Raw genomic sequence first — 18851 nt, forward strand, 5'->3', positions numbered from 1 at the left:
GTTTATTGGGTTCATTTTTTCCAAGGAGGAAAATGTACGTTTTCAATGCCTCATTCATGCATCATTCAGATGAATAGCCATGCCAATAAGGCCAAGCAGAGGGCAGTGGCTGGGTGGCTTACTGGATGAATTAATTTGTTTTGTGTATAACTTAGAAAAACAGAGTTGATCATTAAGCAATGGAGCAGAACATGGCACTGTTTAATTTTTTTCCCAAGCTCAGGATGGCAGGAATCTGAGGTGACAGTGTATTTATTTAGAAAGTAAAGGTTGGAGTTTTATGGTAAATTACTGCTGCTATCCTTTAGTGCCGCAACTTGAAACAGATATCCTATTTACAAGCTGACTGTACATTTTTGGTTGGCAATACAAAAGAATTCAGTGTTGGAGAAAGTGAAAAATTAAGCATTATGTTTAGCTGAAGCCAGTTCACAGAAGCATTGACTTTTTAGTCAGCATTTACTTCTTATTCAGTGGCTCTGAACTTGTGTTCAACAGCCAAAGGAATGCTTTTCCCTTTCTTTGCCATCCATAGTTTACTGGCATGCAGCCTGTTGTTGGAAGTTGTAGAGAATTTAACACACATTTTTCCCCCAGTCAAATTCTTTTCCCCCCTTTGACCCAATAACACAGAGTCAGCTTTTGGTTATACAGAAGTTGATTATCCAACATGTGAATTTTTTTCTATGTGTCTGGCTTGTCTTCCTGTCAGTTTCTTAGCCATTTTGATGCGTATTGGTACCTTTGCCAGAGGTTGAGTCAGGAAAGAGAGAAAGGAAAATTTGATACCAGTCATTTTTCTTCTCTTTATTAGCTCAGGGAAAGAGGGCTTATATCTAATGATTGAATGGGTTGGGTTTGGTTTGGTTTGGTTTTCATCTGAGTACTCCCCTGTTGCCTGTTGGCATGGAAAACAGAGGTAAATGTAATACTCAATTAAATTACCATTGAAGGTAAAACTTGACTTCATTTTTAAATTCCCAGTTTTCAAAATAAAACTGGGGCGGAGGAGAGGAAATAAGTTCACCTTTTCTAAGCTAGGGGGGAAAATAAATTGCTTCTGAGCTCTGGGAGCCAAAACAACATCTGGACTTATGAAAAGGAGAGTTATTTCAATTTCTAAAAGTTGTCTGGGGATCCAGGAATCCCTTAATCCTTCGGAAAGTCTTGATTGACTGTTTGGTGTATTCAATATCATTAATGAATTCTTCTCCTCACTACCACTGTCCTTTAATCTTCTTTCACTCCAGAGCATCAGCAGTTGTGTTTGAAAGTGAGGTCCTTTGTAGAATATCTATCACAAGGCACACTTATGATAAGAGAATAAAGGATGCCATGCTTTTTACTTGACAAAAGTCATTCCTCTCAAGTCCTAAATTGTTTGAGGAAAATGAATCCCAAATGAACTTTTTCATTTGATAGTAGCTGTTACTGAAGCAAACTGGTAGAGGTGTGGATGTACATTGACTACATCAAAGGAGAGCTCATGAAAAAGGAAGGAGCCACTTTCCATATGGAGCTATTTGTTTTTCAATCAACTTAGGATGAGGAGGTCTATCTTGAAAACCCAGAATACATTGTATTGTATCCACAGTGGGCAAATAGGAGTGGCCCCAGGTGTATTAAAAAAAAAATCACAGCCACAAATTAGGCATCGGGGAAGTAAAATTATCAAATTTGTAAATTATCCTTCTGTTTATCCTTCCAATGCTGATTTTAATTATTTTTTAGCATATTAAAGTATTCAGTGATCTTGACTTTCTAATGGGAAATAGGACACTTGTGAAATTTGGGGGAAAAAATTGTGCCATCTCAAAGGTTTTACTAATGACCAATAATCAAGTAAGAATCTGCTAATTTTATGAGGCAGTCAACTGAATTAGTTGCAGCATAAATAGAAGGATAGTACATGAATGTGTTCATCATTATTTCCAACAGCCAAAATTGAGGCTCAAAAGCTAGCATCTATACCATACATCATATAATTTATACCATGCACTAGATTGGTAAACCAGCTTCATGTACTGACATATTGTTCATTTCTCTTGTCCCCTAAGTCCTTCTTAGACAGCAGTGTGTTTAGAAGAACAAGCCCAAACCTAATCCTATTTGGTTTAAATCACAGCCATTGTCTTTCTGGAGGGTAATCCAAATAAGAGAATTATTCATTACACATCCAAGAAGCAACCAAAATTACTGGTATTTTAGAGCTTTAGTGAAAAAATACAAAAGCCCTATAGTTTATGGCCACTGTAAATCCAGTATCTTTGTATAATACATTTAAATAAACTTTTCATTTAAGGAAAAACAAATATCTTGTGACACAAAGTATATCTTTCTAAATGTTTATATGTTTGCAAAAGTCATAATTCAATTCTTAAGTCTTTGATCAGTCATTTCAGTCATGTCCAACTCTTTGTGACCCTACTTGTTGGTGAAGACAGTGGAGTGGTTTGCCATCTCCTTCTCCAGTTTATTTTACAGATGAGGAAACTGAGGCAAACAGGGTTAAATGACTTGTCTAGGGTCATACAGCTAGTAAGAATCTAAGGCCAGATTTGCACTCAGGAAGATGAGTCTTCCTGACTCCAAGCGCAGTGCTCTATCCTCTGCTCCACCTAGCTGCCCAATTCCTAAGTGCTGTCAACAACTCCAAAACTTTTGAATTGGTATTTAAAAACAAAATCTTTCCAAAGTCCCATGTTAACATGGTCAGTTACAATATAAGGTAATATATGCATTAAACTACAATGCAATGGGCCACAATTATCACTGAGTCTAATTTATATCCTCTCCTCTCCTATAAGAAAATCCAAGTTATGTCTGATGTGCATATGATTATGTACTGGGATTTGAATTAGACTGTTTTCTATATAATCCCAAATTTATCAAATAATAAGCAACTCCACCTTTCATTGTTCATCACATAAAGTTGACCTTTGGTATGTATGTGTTAGACTCTCCCCTGGACACTACCTCTTTCTCCTACCAAAATATGATTATGACTAAAAAAAATTAGATGTTCTGAATTGTCAGTACACCAGTCACTTAATCATTTGCGACTGAAATTGAGTTCATCTCCCAATATGTATTTACAACCTATTATTTCTCTGCTACTTCAGTTAGTAGAGATAGAGTCCCTCAAATGCACATGAGGTAAAGACAAAGTTATTCTTGTGAAAAGACTAGCGGAGCTATTTGTTTCTCCTTTAGACTAAAAACTAGCATCAGCTCTGAGACAGGTGCCACTTAGTCCCTTCTGTACTGTTTGTCTATAAAACCATTTTTATTGGGAGAGAGGATTGAGGAAGTCAGTGATTGACAGTGCAGAGTAGAACAGATAGAAAAGAGGTCAGAAGCTAGGCCTCATGGTAAAGAAAATTTTCAGTCTTTCTAAAGTGTGACCCATTCTGCCTAATGTTCTTTATGGCCTTGGTGGATGATGTCTCAGTTCCTTTTTGTTGTTTGGTTGCAGTTTGTTGTGTTGGAATCTGTGGGAGCAGGGAAAGGTGACAGAGTTGCAAGCTCCGTGATGAGTGAGGGTGTGGACTGTAACTGAAGGTCCACACCAGCTTTGATTTCAAAGAGCCAGAATCCAAATACAGACATTTGTGGAAATGATTTTAAATAAGTGACATTTCTATTATGACCACAGTAGGAAGATCTGTTGTGTTTTCTCCATAGAGAGAAAATGTTACGCCAAAAAAAATCCATGAATTGTCAAATGATTACCCTAAATCAGATTGTAGATAATGTTAATGCAATTTAATATCTGGACAGGTAGGTAGTACAGTGGGTAGAGTGTTGGGCATGGAGTCAAGAAGACTCCTCCTCCTGAGTTCAAATCTGGCCTCAGACACTTACTAGCTGTGTAACCTTGGCCAAGCCATTTAACCCTATTTACCTCAGTTTCCTCATCTGCAAAATAAGTTGGAGAAGGAAAAGACAACCCACTCTAGTATCTTTGCCAAGAAAACGCAAAGTGGGGTCACAAGTCAGACACAAATTATCAACAACAATTTAATATCTAAAAATCATATTTCAGATTTAGCACAAAACCAATCATCATATCATCTTTAGGTTGCTGAGATGTCTCAAGTAAACTAGATGGCCAGTACCTACTCACATTCACTTTAGCACTTTTGTTCTGAATCTACTCAAGTGCATCCTCCTTAATTCATCAATCAATCCATCCATCAAGCACCTACTATGTTCCAGGCTCTGTACTAGGCACTGAGGATACAAAGAAAGAAATAATCTTTTCTCTCAAGGAGCATATATTCTAATGGAAATTTCATCCCAGGCACTATTCTTCCCATATGAAGACTACTACTGTGCCATTCAGATTTAGAATCTCTCAGCTGTTACAGAAGCAACATAACATAGTGGAAAGAGTGCTGGATCTGGAATCTGAGATCCAGGGTTCAATTACCAGTCTGGAACTTACTGACTATATAACCCTGGATAAGATATTTAATCTTTGGAACTCAGTTTCCTCAAGTGTAAAATGTAGAGGGTTAGGCTAGGTGATCTCAAATGTACCTTCCATCTCTAAATCTATGTTCCTAGACTTTCATGTCTGATTTTTGATTGGTTTCCTTAATTCATCATGTATTTCTGCCTTCTGACGAGAAAATCTGTAGTAAACTCCCACTATAATAATCTTCCTTTCACTTAATGGCCTCAAAATAGTCTCCAACAAGCTCCACCATGCCATCATACGTTCATATGATGAACCCAATAAAACCCATTGCCATCTATCACTGATTCCTAAATTTCTTCATAAAAGGATGTCTTTTTGATAGACAATGCTATTTAATCACCCCTTTTTGTTCAACTTGAATAAAGTCTCTCCCTTCCAACACAAGTCATGCCCCTTCTAAAGTAGTTTACCTCCTTGTATTAAGATATCTAATTCATTTTATTACAGATAATTTTGTGTTTTTATATAGTCATTTCTAGAATATTTTTCCTATGTATTTCTGGGCCCACTCACTAATGTTATTCTCTGAATAGTATACCTGTGGTTTTTCTAATCATGAATGAAAGGAGCCTAAGGAGATGCCTAATCTGTTTAAATGAACTTGTCATTTAAAGTAAAATGCTTTTGACATGTTGGTTGCAACAACATATTTTGCTCCAGAAGTCTGAGTAAACATTTTGTCATGACACTGTTTGCAGGGCAAGTACGTAGCAAGAATGCTCATTAAATGTCCCTAGGAAGGTGGTCTCTAATAGATGATTTTTCTAGAAAAGGTAACTATTTCTTGCCACAGCCACAAGTTTAAAAAGAAAAATTCAGCCTGTCATTTGGATGGTTTGTCTACACAACAAATGTATTTTGTGTGGTGAAATAATTTTTTTTAAATCTTCTGTCAAGCTCTGTCATTGTGTAAACAGAGCCAACAGCCAGTCCTGAGTTTCAGCCTTTCAATGTTCTCAAATTGCATTCCTTGTAGAATCTTGTCTTCTCCCCTCCTCTAATTTTGGTCTTGGTTTGTATTATCACTATTTATCTTCATCTTTAGCCTCAAAATAATTGTATAAGTTCCACCTCAGGAAATTTCACAAATTGAAATCATTTACCACTCATGTCTACTTACTAATTGGATTTGAAACTATTTAAAAGCTATTTGCAGCTGTCTAATTGGTCTTTGATTAAAGGGTTCAGGATGACTGTTTTTTCCAATATCATATTTTGGTTTTCAAGGACTTTTTCCTGAAAGTTTTCCTGATATTGTTTCCTGAGCTAGTTCAACAAGTCATGCCCTTGGTTTAGGTCAAATTGATTTTTTTTCATAATTAATTTTTAATTTATTTAATATCATACTATGTTGGTTTTCTTGTGCTTTTCTATTCTTTCCTGATACCAGGCTGCTTGGTGAATTTATTTGACTGACTGCAGAGGAACAAGCCTAGCAGCCACCTCACAATGTTACAAAAGTATTCTTCCACCCCTCAGGCATGTATCAGGACTATGAATGATAAGGACAAAAATCCCTTAATGTGTATTGTTTTACTAATCAGCTTTTCCATTTTTGTTCTGTCCCCTGCTCCCTCTGCCTTTTTTTTTCCTTTCTTTCCTTTTTTTTTTTTTTTGTTCTTTTTCTTTTTAATCATGTATCCGGCACATAGTGTGTATGGCGTAGTTATGCAGCTGATGAGAAATCAGTTTCCATTGCTACCTGGAAGCCTCATTTGAAGGCCTTGCATACCTGCAGTCCTACCAAGTAGGTACCAGTCTGAGAGTCAGTGGTGTGCTCAATGTTTGTTCCAGTCTGGTTTTTTGTTTTTGTTTTTGGCTTTCTGGTTTCGTTGTTGTTGCTTTTTGATGAGCATTGATGTTTGGCTTGTCTCATTCTGTGTATCTCTTTGAGAGTTTCAAATCTGGCTTGTAGCAACTTGGACTTCAGATTCAATGCACCCAATAAAACCCACTGCCATCTACCAATGTTGCTAAATAAATAGATTAGGACAATGCCCAGAGTCTCACCATCCTAGATTCTTTACCCACTGAAATCATCCATGACACCAATTCTTTGTTAATATTCATCAATATTAATTATAGATGGATAAGTAGGTATGCTAATTTTTTGTATGTTGGCATGAAGAACAGTGCACAAACAACTTTTTAGTGATAAAGTACTTTCATGAATTTTAATGATTTATAACAAAAACTGTGCAGAGAATATCATCAGAATATCAGGATAATCAGAAATTAAATCTAAATATATATAGACTCGGATATATACATATGCACAAAACATTATTTTTAATATTCATCCTATTCCTTAAGTGTTTCCATCGTATAATAAGAGCAACAAACTGAAGACAACTTAGAAGGGTAAAAAAAAATCCTCAGCTTTATATTCTATATATTGATTCTTAATCCCTCTCAAAAAAACAAGTGACTTAACTTTGCCCATTTAAATCTGCCAGATCCAATAAGAATAAGTATTATCTGGATATCATTATTTCAAGAAACTCAGCATTCTTGAATCTTTCACTCTGAGGTCAGGTTAACATAATTGCTGAAGTAGAAAAAAAGGAGGATAGACTTAACTTGATTATACAGTGTGGCTAAAGATCTTATCAGATTAAAAATTCACTAGAGGACTATCATTAGCAATCAAAAATGTCGAGGTAATATGATGATATTTGCCAAAGACCTCAACAAAAAATGACAGTACTTATTCCAACGTATAGAGCCTTCACAAATGGTTATTGCTAAATTGAGCCAGTCACCAATTAAAATCACTTAAGCAGTTAATGGAGTAGGTAACCAATAAATGTTTCTTGAATTGCAGTCTTATCTGGTTTGGTTGAAATGGATTGTGTCTGTTTTCTAAATGTTTAAACATTGCCACTTTGCTTCTCCTGTGTAGGACATTAAAACACCTTCTCTTCTAACCCCAGACTAACCCTGACTCTAAACTTGATGGTCGAGTAAAATTGATTTAATGCCCTAACTGCTGTATAGCCAGGATTCTGTTCTTGAACAGGAAAACTTCCCTGTTTGTGTTGATTCCAGAAAGTTCACTCCCCCAAATGATAGTAAGGAGATATTGATTCTAATTCTGTCTACTAACGAGCTTTGTAAGTTTAGACAACCCACTTCCTCTCTCTGAGTCCAAGGTTTTCATCTGCAAAATATGGAAATTGTCCTAGATGATTCTGAAAATGAGGCTTCATGGTACTGTGAAGAGTGCTGAACTTAGAGTCAGAGGACCTAAATTTAAACTTGGCTCTGCTAATGCGATCTTGGGCAAGTCACAACTTCTCTGGGCCTCAGTTTCCTCATCTATAATAATCTCTAGAGTCCCTAATAAGTGCTAAAGCTATGATTCTTATCATCTCTGAAATTGTTATTCTGTACGTCAGGATCTAGAACAACATCAGCACCAAGGACAGTTCTATGCAGAGACACTGGATTTTAGAGTTAGCTAGATATGACCTTAGAGATAATTGATGGATGCAGGTTGAATGAATACTTTCTTCTTGTATAAAACATATATACTATATGAGTTCACTTTATTGAGGACTGAGTCTCAGGGAAAGGTTTGAGACCATTGCAATATAAGCAGCTGTGACATTTTACAAAAAAGAATACAGCAAATTGCCAGTTATTCCTTAGGGTATGAATCTTGGAAGAGTGAAAAATAAGTAGAATTTGGAAGCATTTTGTATTTCTAATCCTCTTGAGGGAACTTATGCAAACAAGTGTTTGCTACATGAATTTAAACAGAGAAGGATAGAAGGAAAAACAAAAACCTGAATTTTAAAGTGATAAAAATAAAGTAGTTTATTATCACATGAGATTATTCAGCACCCCCCAAGCAGTTTTAGAAAAGTCATTTTGGAATGTAGAAAAACTGATTTTTATAAACAGAGAATATTATGTCAGATTGTCCTAGTGCACATATTGTCATTTTACTGAATAATCTCACTCTTCCACCTCACCTCCTATGTTTTCTCTCTAAGCAGGGTTAGGGGAGAGTAGGAAGAATTACATAAATCCCTAAATAATGATCTGCCACCTCCTATAGTTTTATTAATTACTAACAGTCACACTTTCATTTACTTAATAAGTGAATTTTTACATAGCAGTCAGTGGCACACTTAATTGGATTTTCATTTTTCTAGGACTTTTCATAGAATCATAGATTTCACTGAAAGTATATAACCCCCTCATTTTACAAATGAAGAAATAGAGGCCCAGAAAGGTTAAATGGCTTGCCCAAAGTCATAAAACCAGTAAATGTCTGAGGCAGGGTTTAAACCAGGCCTTCATGACTCCAAATCTATTGCACTATCTACTACATCATTCTTCGACAAGTTTTCATTTCTTAAAAAGACTGATTTAATAGACTTTATATTTCAGATAGATATGATTCAAAAGTAGTTGAAAGAAGTATTTACACTTAGAATTTCCTTTCACGTTTCTAATTGGAAATATAATATTTTAAGAGATGAATCAGGCAGTTCCAGTACACTGCTAACACTCCATATTGGTTTGCAGAAACAATGGGTTGTCTATAGACACCCAGGTAAAGTAGAATAGAGAAAAAAATAAAGACAGAAGAGGCTGAGAGGCAATTGGTAGAGATAGAGCAGTAAGTGATGCCCCTTCCAAAACCCATGAATATGCCAGTTCTTTAATTTGATGCTTTGCTGTTTCCTTTTACAAAAGTCTCTGCTGGCAGCAACAATTGCCATTTGAAAGAGATTTGAGGTTGGGGATCAGTATGAAGGGAAGAATTTGCAGAAAAAATGTTTTTCTTGGCCATTCTTAAAACAAGTGGGGAAGAATATTCAGAAAGAAGTAAAATGCAAATGAAAAGGTTACTGTCTGAAACAAATCAAATGATTTTAAGAAACTGCATTAACTCTTGGAGACCACCAGGACGCCTTTGGTACCACTAATGTGGTAATTTCCCATTGCATTTTTCTAGAACTAAACTTACTACTGGAAAATATTCAAATACTACTCAATCATAGCCTAGGAGAATTTCTGTAGATTTCCAAAGCACCTAATTTATTCCTAGTGAATGGTTTACACAATGAGAAAAGCTGGTTCAGTCAGAGACTCTGCTACAGAGGCACATTCACACATTAATGAGTCCAGATAAAGAATAGGACAGCTGAACTAAAATAAATCAGGCTACATGTGTGGCATTAGCAAGCATCTTTTTAAATGTCTTTGCTTATTCCATCTGAATCACACCCATATTTCTTATTACAGCTTACTTTGCTTAATGAGAAGTCTACAATTTCTTGCTGTATATTGTATACAACGTGGTTGTTAAATAAATGTTTGGCTGACAGTCTGCAGTTCAAAGTGTGTGTATGTGTGTATGTGTGTATGTATGTATATGTGTATTTTAAAGTTATCATTGTGATTATTTTCAGGGATATTACATTTATGAAACTTGCTTAAATATTTTTTCCATAAAAGGTTTATTTTAAATGTTTATTTTTTTCCAATTCCCAATTTAACACGTATCAAATGTAAAATATTTAAGTGCATTATTGACTGACATCATCATTGTTTCTCTTTCATCTGCACCCATGTCTGAAGGAAAGACCAAGGGGAAACATCCAGCAGGTTTGTGATTTCTCTTTTGTTACATGTTTGTTTATAAGCCAGGTATCTGGTGGATGTTTTAAATGGGTTTCTTCTGGGTAAAATCGATCAACAAATACAAAATGATTTAAAGTGACCTTTCCCAAGATTGTCTGAAAATGTTTCATTGATTGCTCACCTGCTGCCTCATACACTCCATTGAGCAAAGACTATTCCAGGGAGGTGGGGAATGGGGAAGAGTAACAGCTGTTAGTGATTCCTTACTGCCCTCTGCTAGGCAAAAATCATGCCTAATAATTCAGGTCAGTTAGCTGGTTTACAATGGAAGATATAGCTGAAAGACAAAAATAACCATTACTGCTTGTTTGCCCAAGGGATTCCCTTCCAGGGTAAAGGTTCAATTCAAGAGACCAGATCAAAAAAGTGTTTGTCATAGAATCAGACAACAGACAGATATTTCCATCAAGTCAAGATAACTTAAATAATTCCCTTTTTTTCCACTCAAAGGATATTTCTATCCAGATATTTGTATCTGATTAGACCTGGTCATTAAAATCAAAACACCTTCTCCCTTGGATATTTTTTTCCCAGAAACACTGAAAAAATAATGACTGATTCTGGTTTTTTTTAGATTCTATGTTGACCACAAGCCTTCTGTTATGACATTTTAATGAAGCCACAGCTTATTTTATATTAATGGCATTTTCATTTCCTAGTAGAGATAGACACCTTAATGAGCAATACTTTTAGAAATAGTCATTTTTTTGTCCCATTCACAAATTTCAGAGACATACTCCTGTTTTAATGCATCTACCTTCCTATTCAGTAATTCTATCCCTAAAATGTATTTAGTCAGTCTCAGTTGCCTAAAAACAGAATAATGATGCATAGGTGCATGAATAATGATGTATCATGTAAGATAACTACCTCCACTTGACAAGGAAATACCTTTTCAATAATAACTGACTTTCATGTATATCCCATTAAGTTTACAAAACCCTTACATACATTATCATGTTCGAACCTCATAGCAAACATGAAAGATGGGTCTTTTAGGAATCACCATTTTACAGAGGAGGAGAATGAAACCCAAGGAAGACAGGTGAAAATTATCATCTTGAGATATATGACAAACATCCCTTACCCACTCTAAACATGCAGAGAAGGATAAGATTTCATGGGAATTTTCACTGGATAGTTTGATAATCTAAACTTTAAGAGTATAGTGTCTGCAAATGAGCAACTGGCATTTGAAGGTGGTTCAACATTTAGGCAATACAAAACCTTTAGGAATATTGGCCCTGACGTTAGACAAAAATTCATTGTCATCTTTCCCTGTCTTTATAGTTCATCAAAGTCAAGTTCTCACTGTCTGAATGTCTCCCACATGACTTTTAATAGTTTTATTGTCTAGTTCATTGTGATTATCTATCACAAGTACAGGCCAAATTCATACTTGAGGCCTCAGAGGCTTTTTTCAAAGAGTACTAGCATTTCAGTTGTTTCTGGATAGGCTTATCAGCCCATCCTCACTCAGGTAAGCATGTCCATTTGTGAACACTCAAATGGGCTATGACATGTGTCAAGGTGAGGTACATTTTATATTTTATTATATGCTTAGTAGCAGTAAGAAAATATTTTCTCCATATCATTCATTATTAAGGCAATGTTTAAACAAAGTTCATACTAGGTATTTATCAGGTAAGGGAGAATGCTACAGGAGAAACCTGTAATAATTCTATATAATCATGAGGGATACAGGGGAAAATTTAAGCTATGTAAAAACAAAATATGCAGATAAAAAATTATTTTAAAGATTTACAACAGAGCTCCCAATTAAAGGGAAAGAGCTCATTACCTCTGGCAAGAAAACAAACATGACCTTTCAGTACAGGTCAGCTGGGCTAGGGTGAACATAGGATATCTATCTGCTGGTCTGTCATATTTTTGGTTATATGGCGCTGTTATGACTCACTTTCTACTATACTCCCCTGAGCCTGCCTACCTAGAGCATAAAAAAACTTTAGCATTACTCACTCAACCACTTTGTTTTCCCAGCCACTTCATATATCTCCCTGCTCACCTCCCCCAGGTAGCCCACTTTTTGTCACAAAAGTAGAGAATTTTGTTCATGTCAATACTTTTAAATGGAATTATTCAGAAATATGTCCTAATTTTGCCATATATGGTCATTCATAAAGACAGCTGTTTGCCATGAATTACACTTGTATCTGAATGAACCACGATTCCTATTCAGCCAACTCTTGATTATTTTAAGAGGCTGGTTGTCTAATTATCCTGATATTTAGGATTTCTGCTTCAGTTTCCCCCTCACATACTCTATCTTTTGTCCGTCTCCCACTTGTTATTGCTTCCAGCAAATGGAATAGAGAGAGTTGGTAGATACTTGCTACCAACTTGTTTTCACTAGCTGGGAAATTAGGTCATATGTACTCTTATTAATTAAAATAAGGTTTGCAGATTAGCTATGGATTTCAATGTCCTGATGCACCCTGCCCTCTATCATGAACAATAATCAAGAGGTGGCTAAATGACTTAATTTTGCATTAAGCTTCATAATAAAGTTTTCAGGGTGTGAATAAGTCTTTTGGACCTTTTGACATTAGTGTATCAGTTGATTTGTCCATTCATAAGAATGGTCATAAAAAGAAACATCTTGAAATTTTAAACAGAAATGATATTCTATATTTTAGTGAAATTGTGTATTGTGTTATGTTTAAGTGCCTTTTCTGAAGCATGCTATTTTTGATGGTTGTGTATAGTTCTTAGTGTGGGGGGTCTGTTGTCTTGGGACATTTTCAAAAATTGCCAAATGTCTGCTACCTCAGATTTCTCCTACTCATGTCTTCTACTCATCACTTTCTATTTCTTCTAACTGTGTTGTTCTGAATGATTTGCATGTGATGTGAATCCTGACTAAATAAGACCTCCCTCTATTTTTTCTGCATAGTTAGTCAAAATGTGTCTTTATTGGCAAAATGTTCATTTGTTTCAAGAACATCATCTTTGCTTCCAGCTCTCTTCTTCTGGTCAGGAAGAGAATTTAATTCTTTTTACATACATATACTGCATTATTATATTATAAAAAACTATTACGTCTGCAAAATAATAAGTCTGGTTTTAACATGCACACTCCTATACAAAAGGATCAAAAGGATGTATCCTAATCACAACTGGTTCCATCTAGATGCCATCTGTAAACAGAGAAACTATGAATCCACTTTTTTAAAAATTCAAGCCTCTAATTGTTGAGCAGTTACTGTGATCTTCAATATATGTTTCTATAAATGTTTGCTGAAACACTCTAAAAGATTTCATTTATTCTTAATTCATATATGCTAATAACAGTTCTAAATTAATATTCATTATCAACAAGGATAGTTCCATTGTAACTAATGATATACTTGATCATTTTCATTTGAAATGGAAGTTGATGGGTGCACCTAAAGAATGGTGTAATGACAATGATTCTCTCAAATCTCTTTCCCCTCCCCCTCAACCTAATTGGAAATGGCCTTGCATTCCTTTTATTTAACAGAACAGAAAAAGTATTGCTTGTCGCTTCTATGGTCTCTGCATTCACAGGAGAATTACAAATGAATGAAGCAGGAACCTGATTTGGCTTGATTTGTAGAAGAAAAAAAAAACCTAAGCCCTTTCCTAGTAGTGAAATGCTTAGTAATGTGATCCTCTATTTCCCCTCACTCCTAGTAAGCTCTGTAGTAATAAACAGAAGCTCTTCAAGATGTACACCTCTCGGAAACATAGGTATCCAGCATCCTGTCTATTGACATGATCTTTGAGAATGCCAACTAACATCAGGTGCATGATTAGTTTATACTCCCTCTCCCTCCTTAGAGCTTTACAGATTCTGACTTCTAGGGACTCTCTCTGGATTGGGGGGTTTTCAACCTGCTTGTAATTTTCCTTGTTGCCTGTTGCCTGTCATGATATATCCACTACGGTGGCAATTGAGTGATGGCCATCGCAGTGTTATCTCTCAATCCCCTGGCATATCCATCTAGTTGGAAAACTGCTCCAGCTGCACTGGAAGCTGAGTTCAACTCAGTTGTATCCAAGGCAGGAACTTAAAGATACTTAATCATATGAAAGGCTCAACTAGTCATTGCACATTCATCTAACTACTTCATTCTAAGCCCAAATGACTTACTGGAATAGTGTTGGTGGTTATAACGATGCTGCAGCCACATTCCCTTGTTGGAAACCTTTGGAACGTACTGCATGCTGGGCTGTATCAACACCCTATACTTACTTCTGTTTGCCGTTGAGGAGAGGATCTCCTCAGACCTGGCTTGCGTAGATTTGGAGGTGTGAGGGTATGTGTTTAATCAAAGCAGAGCTTTGATTTAATTGGATTCAGATACCTTCTTGATTCCTTTCCCCCAAAGTGAATTTTTAACTTGTTGATTTCTTAGGGATAAATCAGAAATTTCTACCCAAAAACACTGGTACATAAATAGTCTTGGGGTGGAAGGGAGGGGAGAGAGGAAGAAAGACAATCATTTTGATCACAGATTAAGAAATAAGAAAAGGGTAAGTTCCTTCACTTAACCAGTAGAGAAACCTGAATCTTAATCAGTGTACTTTTCAATAATAGCTCCCTAATCAGTATAATAGCTCCCTAATCAAGAAGTTCTATTAATTTCCAGTGAGGAAAAGAAGTGGATAGACTAATAAAAGCATTAAGTGGGCACAAGGCCAGATCCATGCCTCTAAAACAAGGGTGCTAAGTCTTTTTGTGTCAGGTTCCCTTTTGGTAGTCTGGTGAATGAACCCCTTCTCTGAATAACATTTCTAAATACATAAAATACTCAGGATTACAAAGGAAAGCAATTATACTGAAATACAGATATCAAGATGTGAAATATAATAATAAACCAAGTTCACATACCAGTATAAGGACCCCTGCTCTAAAGGAAGGTTTTGCTTGTTAGGATATGAGAATTTGACTCTTTCTTTAATACATATTTATGGAAAAGAAAAAGAAATCTTTTGAAATTTAGTATTCTTGACAGTTTCAATATTGTTGAATTTGTTACTAAATAATTTCTTGAAGAATATGGACTGTGTTCATGTTAGATCTTGGTAAATAGCTGTGGAGTGTTCAAAAAAAGGTCAAAAAGCTGAGTACATAGAGACATATCCATCACCCTCATCATTACTCCATTCGGTTGCCAGGATTCAGCAAATTAAATAATATTCCAGTGAAATATGACCCATTTTTCTGTCTGTTTTATAGTTAATGTTGAACCCTGTTTTCACAATGGCTGATTTTTAAAGTAGTCATTTCTTGTCTTATGAAAACCTGAGTTGATTGAATGAAACCAGTAATTTCTGTTTATTTTTACTTTGTAGCAGCCAAAATAAAAAACAGAACAAATAAGATTCATATTATTTTTGATTTGCAACTTTCCATCAGTTTCCCACTCATTTAATTAGTCCAAGAAAGAGACAGGTCTAGAAAGGGACAGAAGTGGGACTCTGTGCTTTTATTTGCATAGGAAACTTCCTGGTAAGGAAACTCTCTAGCACTGCAGGTTGGCGCCTTCTCTGCCACTCACAGAGAGCTGCCTAGAGCACTGAGAGGTTAAGTGATTTGCTCAGTCACACAACTAATTTGTGTCAGAGACAAGATTTGAACCCAAATCTTCCTTGCTTGGAAGCATCAACACTGCCTCTCCATTACTCCTTGCCACCTTTCATATAATAAATATTAAAAAGAGTCAAAGCCAGAAAACTTAAGAAAAAATCACTTTATCTCATTTAAAGTTAAGTTTCAATAATTACCATCTATAAACCTGGAAATGTTCATGGAATTAAGTACAGAGAGAACATGTAATGATAGTTATATATCATTGGAGCCATTTATTAATCTTGGTGAAGACATCATAGCCAATGTAAGCTTCTTGGACTAGTCATAAGTATGTCATTAAGCAAATGTCCAGAGATTAAAAGGTGATTTGAACTGGAGTACAATAAACCTGAATACTTGTGTCCCTTTTTCCTAAATAAAAAAGTGAGTTGTGGGTCAGTTGAATTGTAGGATTTTGTTTACCAAGATTTATTAGCATCTTGTGTGAGGAGCTGATATTTTTTAGCCCTCCAGTAACATAGCTCTTTTTTCAACCATTAGTGACTTTCATAGAATAGTATGAGAATATAGAAATGTAGGCATTTTACATTAGTTGTAAATTAGTTGTTTTTTCATAAGGTAATGTGCCACCTAGACAATGTGGTTTACCACATATAAATCTTGTTACTGATGTGATTGTTTTAAAGAATTCTTGAAACAGTCCCTTTTTACAAAGCTGCCCAGCATGTTCTTTGCATGTGTCTCCCACTCCCACTCCCTCTACTTCTATCATTCATGCTAGACTCCGCCATGTTTGTATTCCAAATGAAGAGCAGTCAAGTGCATGGTCAAGCTGTTGATTGTTCTCTAGAATTTCATGACCTTGGGAGTTCATGATTTGATTTGTTTTCATACTGTATAAGCACACATAAAATGTTGTGTCTCCTTAAAGTATCATCTGTTAAGCAAATAGGCATGGAAAAAAAAATGTTAATGTTTCTCGTTAGCTACAAAATACATATCCACTAAACACATTTGCTGTTGGCATGCTGCAGTTTGGGACAATGGACCTTGCGGTAAGTGGAAAAGACAAGGCCTCCACTTCATGAGTAGTTGGACAACCCTTGTCAATAAAAATGCCTCTTTCCCTCGCCCATCTTCATACCTCCCAAAGGCTGACACAGCAGCCTCTGATTAGACCCAATGAAATGATTTCAGATCTCATGGAACTTCCAGGAACTCTACCTGGAGCCTGCAACCCCATTATTCTATAAAGCCAATGCATAAGTTTGTGCACCTCCCACACAGCTAATTGTGTGATACCCTCCTGTGAATGCTTCTGGCTATTTTCTGGGTGGAACACTGAAGCAAACCAAACAAATACACAATTCTCATGAAGCACCAACACAAACTTACAGGGCAAAGCATAAATGACTCACATGTATGCAAATGAACACCAGGCAGAGTCACTAACCTGCAGACACGTGGATAGAGGAGAAATGCCTTACCTGTAGATGTATGTGATGTCTGTGTCTGATATTTTAAAAGTCCAACTTTTATCAGTCACTGATAATGCAAAGCTAGCTGGCATTTGAGAACTTGGCTGCCCTGCCAGGAATAATTTACAAGCTGCCACAGCAAATCAATAACCTGTTTAACAGCAGGAAATTGTGTTAGTGAACATGGAACATAGCATCACATTTTTGTTAATCGGTCATCCTATTCATTGCATCTCAGAGCTGTTCTCTCTTGCCTGTTGTCTGTCTCACACAAATGAATGTCAGTCTAAAGGAAATGTGAAGTGTGGAGTGTTGTTTGTCTGACAATATGTATGCAGTATTGCCAGCTGTCATGAAAATGCATGAATCTCTAAATATCATAACTTTGCCCTCAAAATAAGCAGCATGTGGAAAATATATATGTATATCAATAACTGTCTTCCCTGTTTTCCTGTAGAAATGATTAGAAATGCACTGAACCCTGATCTGAACAGGAAATAAATATGAAAAGCTCTCTAAAGTCAAAACCATCAGGAAAACTACCTGTTTGTCTCCTAAAAGTAAAACCTTAGCCGGCTTGTAGCTCTCTTTCATTGGATTTTCTCCAAATTGCTGTGCCTTGTTCTAATCCTTTCTACAGTTAATCCAAGAGGGACTACCTAGAAAATGTGATTGATTTCAAGGGCGTGCAATCACACAGATTGGAAAGGCTTCATTTTTTGTTTTTGTTTTTAGGATGGGGGAGGGAACCAGTTTTTCTTTTTTGAATTGCTGTACTGCCTAAGACATGCACCGTGTGCAGGTGACTCAAATTATTTTTCCAAGTGACGATGAAGAAATACTTCGAGCTATAATAAAACACCCCGTCTGTTTCTCACAGCCAGAAGCTAAGTTTTAAAGAACGGGTCCGGATGGCTAGCCCAAGAGGTCAGAGTATCAAAAGCAGACAAGCATCGGTGGGAGATCGGCGATCGCCAAGCACGGACATCACGGCTGAGAGTAGTCCAACCAAAGTGCAGAAAAGCTGGAGCTTCAACGACCGGACTCGCTTCCGACCTTCCCTGCGTCTCAAAAGTTCCCAGCCAAAGCCAGTAATAGATGGTGAGTTGCTTTTTCATCTTCCGCATGCCCATTTTGTGATGGATATGTGGCATCTAGAGCATATTAAATAACTAATCCTCTAAGGGACTGCTTGAAGAAGAGGAAACAACCCTTAGGAGAGAATCCTGTATCTTTACTCAGAATGCATTCTTTGCCTTTGAGCCTTTGAGAGACCATAAAGAATATAATTTTACGTTTTAAAAAGCTTCAGTAGAAAAAAATGCAACACTTCAAAGAAAGTGGCCTGAAAAGGAAATTTATTTCATTATAACCCTTATAACCATGAAAAAAAATAATCCCTTATAACCATGAAAAAAAAATCAGTTATTTCTCAGATAAACCTGTCAAGACCACTATGGGCTTTCTTTTGGTCTCTATTGCTTCAGATCAAATTTGGCCTTTCAGGCTGCTATTGACTTTGTACAGTGCTGTTTATAAGTCTCTCGTGTAGGAGGCCAAGTCTCTGACTATAATAAACACCTAGAAAACAAAGTAGGCACCATTGCCAATTCTGTCATAGCTGGTCTATCATAAAATTAACATGTCTCAGAGA

The 18851-nt window shown here is 36.2% G+C and overlaps 1 protein-coding gene across 1 annotated transcript in view; it reads left to right on the top strand.

The window, feature by feature from the left end:
* Positions 1–18851, top strand: part of KCNQ5 (potassium voltage-gated channel subfamily Q member 5) — a 668590-nt gene that overhangs the window by 570687 nt on the left and 79052 nt on the right. Inside the window, exons 8-10 of the mRNA XM_072642599.1 lie at positions 6136–6230; positions 10079–10105; positions 18078–18298. Of these exons, the coding sequence (XP_072498700.1) occupies positions 6136–6230; positions 10079–10105; positions 18078–18298 (343 nt within the window). The remainder of the gene's footprint in view (positions 1–6135; positions 6231–10078; positions 10106–18077; positions 18299–18851) is intronic.

This window comes from Notamacropus eugenii, chromosome 2 (assembly GCF_028372415.1).
Source record: "Notamacropus eugenii isolate mMacEug1 chromosome 2, mMacEug1.pri_v2, whole genome shotgun sequence".
Taxonomy (NCBI): domain Eukaryota; kingdom Metazoa; phylum Chordata; class Mammalia; order Diprotodontia; family Macropodidae; genus Notamacropus; species Notamacropus eugenii.